The sequence below is a fragment of the Rhodamnia argentea genome, chromosome 1, assembly GCF_020921035.1.
Source record: "Rhodamnia argentea isolate NSW1041297 chromosome 1, ASM2092103v1, whole genome shotgun sequence".
In the NCBI taxonomy this organism is placed as follows: Eukaryota; Viridiplantae; Streptophyta; class Magnoliopsida; order Myrtales; family Myrtaceae; genus Rhodamnia; species Rhodamnia argentea.
The window spans coordinates 16,604,860-16,611,589 of NC_063150.1; the positions used below are offsets into that span (position 1 = coordinate 16,604,860).

Below are 6,730 nucleotides of genomic sequence, written 5' to 3' on the forward strand. Positions count from 1 at the left end.
TCTCAGTGTTAATAATGAATTATGTTCTTTTTTATTCTGGAATTGAGCAATTCTACTACAGTTATCCAAACACTATTTTCACGTAAAACACTATTTTTTTTAGTTACATTTTCTCAATATAAAAGGAAAAAGGTCAATGCAAATCGAACCAAATGGCATCTTACTTTTGGACAAATTCAAATCCCGATCATCTTATCCGGCGGCTTTACGATCTCTCGCGAGATCAGTCCGACATCGTTTGGCATCGTCCTCGAAGCATACTTTGCCATAATTTTCTATTTGAAATGCAATAATCTTCAAGCTCCAAGGAAAAGCATATCACTCCATATTAAAGCATATACCTTGCCAACTTCCCTGCCTATCCTCAGATAATGATGGTAATGATGTCTACCGTGGTCTAATGTTTTCAAAGCGGAAAGGGCAAAGCAAGTTCCCCTGTTTTCTGGCTCACATGCTGCCTTCCCATTTGGGTATCCGTGGCTTTCTGACTCGCTCATATAAATTTTCAATCTTGGCGTTCTCTTCTTCCTTATCTTCCTCTCTCGCAAAACGGGAAAAGAAAATGGAAAAGCAACAGTAATTATATTTATAAAAAAAAGGGAAATTGAGAAAATGAGGGCTGGGGGTCTACGTTGAAGTTTTGCTCGCTCCAGCGAGTAACTTGAACAAAGTTCCCAACTTTCGGTTCCTTCTCTTTTTGGGGGGTTATCATTCCTTTTCAAGTCGTGGAGCAGTTTCCATTTTCGATTCTAAATCTTCATTCTTTTCTCTCATTTTTTAGCTTGGGATGATTGGTGGGGGCTTCGTGGTTCCTTTCTTGATTCCCACCCTCTTGCCCTTTCCCTTCTGTTAAATTCTTTTTTAACCGATTCTCTTTGTTTCGGTTTCTTTTTTGTATATATATATTTTTTTTCCAGTACCCTTTCTGCGAATTCACACCCCCACATGCATGTTGCTGGGTTTGTCTGATCTGGGATTGGATCGCAAGGATCTCTTTGTTCTTTGTTTCCTTCTTCTTTCTTCTTCCTAGAAAGAGAAGAGAAGAGAGAGAGGGAGAGAGGTGGGCTTTTCAGGACCTGGGTCTTTTTGGGGGTCGTCCAAGAAGAAGGAGAAGAAGAAGAAGAAGTGCAAAGGAAAGGAAGGTGAGATTTCTTGGCTTGGCCTGTCGGATCTTTCCAACTTGGGGCCCACCGTACGTGATTCTTTGCTTTGCGTCCTTGATCTCAACCCGAGTGAAACATTAAAGCTCGTGATTTTTATGCCACCCTCGTTTTGTGATCTGAGCTGGGTCAGATTTGTTTATGGCAAAAAGTCCTCTTCAGTTTCTCCATTTTGGGTGGAAGATAATCGAATTGGGTCACTCATGGTGGCTTCAATAGTTTTAGAAGGTTCTCTCCCGGTTTGAGGCTTTCGTTTTGTTCTCCTGGCCTAGAATTTTGGTGGGGAGAACTGGGAATTAGTTGGGTGTGGTATTCGACCAATGGCGGGAGTGGATGCTTCGAAGTATGCTCATAGCCCTGTGCATAAAGCTATTGCCATGAGAGATTATGCCAGTCTTAGGAAGATCCTCGCTAGTCTCCCTCGCCTATGTAATCCGAACGAGATTCGAACTGAAGTGGCTTCTATGTCTGAGGAAGAGAAGGCCGATACCATCTCCACTGTGATAGATCGACGCGATGTCCCAAATCGCGACACTCCGCTCCATCTGGCCGTCAAGCTGGGAGACGAGACCGCCACAGAGATGCTCATGGTTGCTGGCGCGGACTGGAGCTTGCAGAACGAGCAGGGGTGGAGTGCACTCCAGGAAGCGATTTGCAATAAGGAAGACGCTATTGCGATGACGATAGTTAGGCATTACCAGCCACTGGCATGGGCGAAATGGTGTAGAAGGTTGCCTCGGTTGATAGGGACTATGCACAGAATGAGGGACTTCTACATGGAAATCACCTTCAATTTCGAGAGTTCTGTGATTCCATTTATTTCAAGGATTGCCCCTTCGGATACTTACAAAATTTGGAAGAGAGGAGCGAATTTGCGTGCAGACATGACTTTGGCAGGATTCGACGGTTTTCGGATTCAACGTGCAGATCAGAGTATTCTCTTTCTTGGTGATGGGTCGGAGGACGGGAAAGTTCCTCCTGGTTCGCTTTGTATGGTATCACATAAGGACAAGGAGGTAATGAATGCGTTGGACGGTGCCGGATCTCAAGCAACTGAAGAAGAGGTTCGTCAAGAAGTGGCTGCGATGTCTCAGACAAATATATTCAGGCCAGGGATTGATGTCACACAAGCAGTCCTCTTACCCCAGTTGACTTGGAGGCGACAGGAAAAGACAGAGATGGTGGGCCTATGGAAGGCGAAAGTATATGACATGCACAATGTAGTGGTGAGCATAAAGTCTAGAAAGGTTCCAGGTGCTATGACAGATGACGAGTTCTTCTCTTCTTGCAATGAAAATGAAACAGAAAGCGAGGAGATTGATGACCTTTTGACAGAAGATGAAAAAAAGCAACTTGAAGCTGCGCTGAAGTTGGATTCATCAGACGAGCATGGTGATGGAGTTATTGGACATCGCCATAGTTGCTATGAGAGGAGGGAGATTCCTATTGAAGATGTGAATGGTTGTGGAAGTGGCGACAATAAGCAGGAGAAGAAAGGATGGTTTTCTGGATGGAGGAAACGGGATCCCAAGAATGAAGTGAACAAGAAACTTGCTCCTCCTAGGAGTTCTCTTTGTGGAGATGAGAAAGTGAGTGATTTACTCGAAGATTCACCGTCGAGGAATCAAACCAAACCTGGTAGGCATTCTATGGAGATTGTTATGAGAGGTGACGATCAGCGTAGAGGAAGAGATTGCAGACCATCTTCATCTGCAAGCTCCGATAGCAACAACCGCCGCAAGGATGGAGGTCGCGAGAGTGAGTATAAGAAGGGGTTAAGGCCTATTCTTTGGCTTTCTCCTAGCTTCCCTCTGCAGACAGAAGAACTCCTTCCTTTGCTTGATATTCTTGCCAACAAAGTCAAGGCCATCCGTCGTTTAAGAGAATTGCTTACAACAAAACTCCCGATGGGCACTTTTCCAGTCAAGGTATTTTGCTTACACAGTACTGACACATTTTTCTTTTTCTTAGGTTTACCATTTCTTCTTGGTTACTTTGAATATTTCCACTGCTTATTTACAAACGGTCACGTGCTTTCCAACACTGACAAGTTACATTCATGTGCTTTTTACATACTGATGCTATATTAACTTCTATACCCCCTAAAAACTGCAATGACTACTGAGTATTCCTCTATAGGTATAGTTATACAACATCCTCGACACAAAAGTATTAGGACTTTACAGTGGGAGTATTTGCCATTCTCTGATTGAGGAGTAATTTTTCTTTGTGGAGACTCTTCTACAGTAACAAATTACATCAATTTGTGGGTTCTATGTGAACAGTAGTCTGGCTCGTGGATACAGATGCAGGTTGGATCACTATGCTAATGACATGAGAATGCACCTGAGTATTAAGAAATGAAGTCATTCTTTTAGACTGGACATGCATAACTGCTGGAACTTGCCTTAGCAATTGGCGCATGCTCCTTCTCAAGTTTGGTTGCATGGAATAAAATTGTAGAAACTTTCCATCTCTTATTTTGAGAATAAGACCTCATGCATTTTATGATATTTTGGCAAGGTTTTTCTGTTGGTGTCACACGGGATGTATGCTTTTGTTAGATAAGCATATGCGTTAAACACACAGAATCTTGTGCTGTACAAGAACATGTGCCTGATAGGCTCTTGCATAGAACTACTATTTGGAGTGAGTACTTTTAGGCTCCAGATAGCTTTACTGATGAGAATAATGTTGTGGACTTGATGATTAGGAAAGGAATTTCTTTTGTTAATTACATAGCTCAACAAGATAAGGGAAGCAAGAGCTATGACTTACAGTTTGAGAGGAATGTGATTAGAGAAATGCCAGAATTTGTCAATCTCTTCTCTGCTCGACTCAAAATTCCTTTTTATTTGCTAGTTGGCTATCAATAGCTATCCATTTCCTTCTCTCTCTCTGTTTTTTTCTTTTGGTCAAACCCATTTCAGTCTCTTGTTCATTGAAAATTTTGCTATGTTTCAAGTGCAGGGACCGTATAGGGGAACCTTACAGGCCTTGGGTCTTTGTTAATATTAAATTGCATTATGCATGCTCCAATTATTCCCACTACTTGCTTCCACTAATTATGAGGGAATGTTCTTGTACATGGTGTTTTCCCCTTTTAATGTGCTTGTGTGTACACATTTAGTACCATCTCTGCCATGATGCTAAGGATGCTAGGAGAATATTAATGGAAGTGTGATGTGATTGAGGATGGTTGACTCCAATTTTATACAGGTTGGCATATGGGACTTGCGTAGGGTGAATATATTAACTTCAAGTCTTTGATGGGGCTTTTGAATGAAATAGTGTAGAAACATGTAGTAGTTCTGTTCAGGGAGTTGGAGGAGGGACAATCTTCAATTTTTTGCTGTCTGTTACTCTGATCAACCTGTCAACCGGTATGGTTGATTGTATCTTGGGACACAAGTTCTTGAATAGTTATCCAATGGCTGTTTGAGTATACAACCAGTTAAATGCTTGCACGTTCAGTTTAAACCATTGAAACTGAGAAGCTAAACAAAGGTGAATGGTAAATTGTTGCTGTGGAAGACAAGTGTGTTTCTTGAAGTTCAAGTCAATAGAGAACATTGTGGGTCTAGCACAGTGATCATCTCTTCCTTTACACTAGGGACAAAGTTACAGCACGATTTTAATCAGATGGATGTTTGTGAAAACTGGTGTTTATATTGGTCATTTTGTTAATCTTGTATAGAGGAGTTGGTAATTTAATGGTGGGCATTGATAAAGTTATTGAGAAATGGTTATCCTACTTCTTCAGCATCTCCAAATGTTTAAGTGGAAGTTGAAAGAATCCTTAATGAAAGGAAATAGACTAAAGAGGAATTGAACGAGAAAGATGGTAAATCCATTAAGTTTAGTGAAAGATGGTAAAGCCAATCTATAGAAGGAACTTTCTACATTGAATTTCAGTGAAAGTTCCTTCTATGGATTGGTATTGTTTTCAACTTTCTAACTAGCTTCTTAAAGTTAGTATTCTTAATATGTGAAGCTTATGTGCCAGCTAGATGATCAATCACCCTTATTCTACAGGTTTGGCACTCTAAAGTTGAGAGATGCTTTCTTTTGTGATTTTTTATATGGGGTTCTAGTCTTAGATTAATGACTAGAATGCAGTGATGCAATATTCTAGTAATGATGTTTAGTAGCAGAATTGAAATTCCTCTTGACGAAGTTTCTTTTCTGTGAGTGTCAGTTCTCAGGGGCAGAAATATTAACCTAGTTCAGTTTAATCCTGCTGTGAAGTGAGAGAGAGGTTCCTAGAGTTTTCTGCTCTAGGCCCCTCTTTTACTGTCTCTTCGGCTATTAAAATAAGTTCATTGGCACAAACATTCCGACACAAATTCTTACACTAGATTCAAAGTGTATTACGTCCTATGCTCCATTACCTTCCAAAGGGCCATAGTAAATGATTTTTAGTTCTTGCTGATATAAAATGAAACTGTGTTTTGATCCTTTATGGGAAAGCTTTGAGATTAAGCCTGGACGATCACTCACTTTTGCAAACCAAATATCATTAGTTGTGAATGCATGAGCTGATTCCGTGATTACATTCAGTTTTTGAGGGAAAGATATCTGCTCTGTGGTTTTTATGGTTTTGAAGCAAATTTTCTGCTATTTCTTCGCTTCTCATGAAGTGTGTGGAGCACTTTATAGGGTTTTCTCTCAGTCCATACAGGGACTCAACTTAAATTAGTCTGTTGTTCTATCCAGGTTGCAATACCTGTGGTCCCAACCATCAGAGTACTGGTTACTTTCACAAAGTTCGAAGAACTACAGCCCCTGGACGAGTTTGCAACGCCGCCATCAAGCCCTACAGGTCAAGAAAGCCCGGCCGTGACGAGTACCTCGACTACATCTTGGCTTCAGTGGATAAAGGCCCCATATCATCGCCCAAGCTCTTCCTTTGGCGGTTCTAGCAGTAGGATAGAGAATGTCCAGGACCCATTTCTGATCCCGCCGGATTATACATGGGTCACTGCCGAAGCGAAGAAAAAGAAGATGCAAGAGAAGCAGAGGGCCAAGAAAGGGAAAACTCAGAACCGCTGACGATGCGCGTTTTAGGATTGGGAGCAGGAGCTAAGTTAGGTACAAAAATAGAAGTGTTTTTATTAGTTCGTGAAATTCGAGAAAGTGGGTGATCCATACAATTGTGGTATAACACATGTGGGATTGGGTGCAAAAAGAAACAAAAAGAATCTGTAATTCTTGCTACAACTTCATTTTATCTGGGCGAATCTTTACTTCATGTCGGCCCATTGATCTCTTTCTTCTGCCAGTGTCCCCAAATTTGAAGTTTTCCGCAATCGTTTTCGTCAAAATCAACTTATTTTTCTAGCAGGAACATAAGGAGATCGCAAACACCGTTCTATTCGAGGTACTGCCTCTATTCCGTATTTCGACCTTATGGTCCGTTTGTTTTTGCGAGAAATGAATGATTCAAAACACTTGCAGGCGATATGAGCAATATATTCTATTTGCCAAGGGAAAATTAAACGTACCCTTATTGTCATTTGACGAAATATATATTTTTCGTTTACTCATCTTGCAGGCAATACAAGCAATCA

The 6,730-nt window shown here is 41.1% G+C and overlaps 1 protein-coding gene across 1 annotated transcript; it reads left to right on the forward strand.

Annotated features, from left to right (window-relative positions):
* Positions 1–603: 603 nt before the first annotated feature.
* On the forward strand, positions 604–6,437 carry LOC115754641 (ankyrin repeat domain-containing protein 13C-B). Its single transcript, XM_030693729.2, has 2 exons — positions 604–3,088; positions 5,877–6,437. Exons 1-2 carry the CDS (start codon positions 1,481–1,483, stop codon positions 6,210–6,212), a joined length of 1,944 nt encoding a protein of 647 aa, XP_030549589.1. The 5' UTR covers positions 604–1,480; the 3' UTR covers positions 6,213–6,437.
* Positions 6,438–6,730: the final 293 nt, after the last annotated feature.

Bases quoted from the DNA above. Each gene is read 5' to 3' on its own strand.
- LOC115754641 (XM_030693729.2), top strand. From the start codon at position 1,481: ATGGCGGGAGTGGATGCTTCGAAGTATGCTCATAGCCCTGTGCATAAA. The intron at 3,089-5,876 runs GTATTTTGCTTA...TGTTCTATCCAG, and splicing joins TGGGCACTTTTCCAGTCAAG to GTTGCAATACCTGTGGTCCC.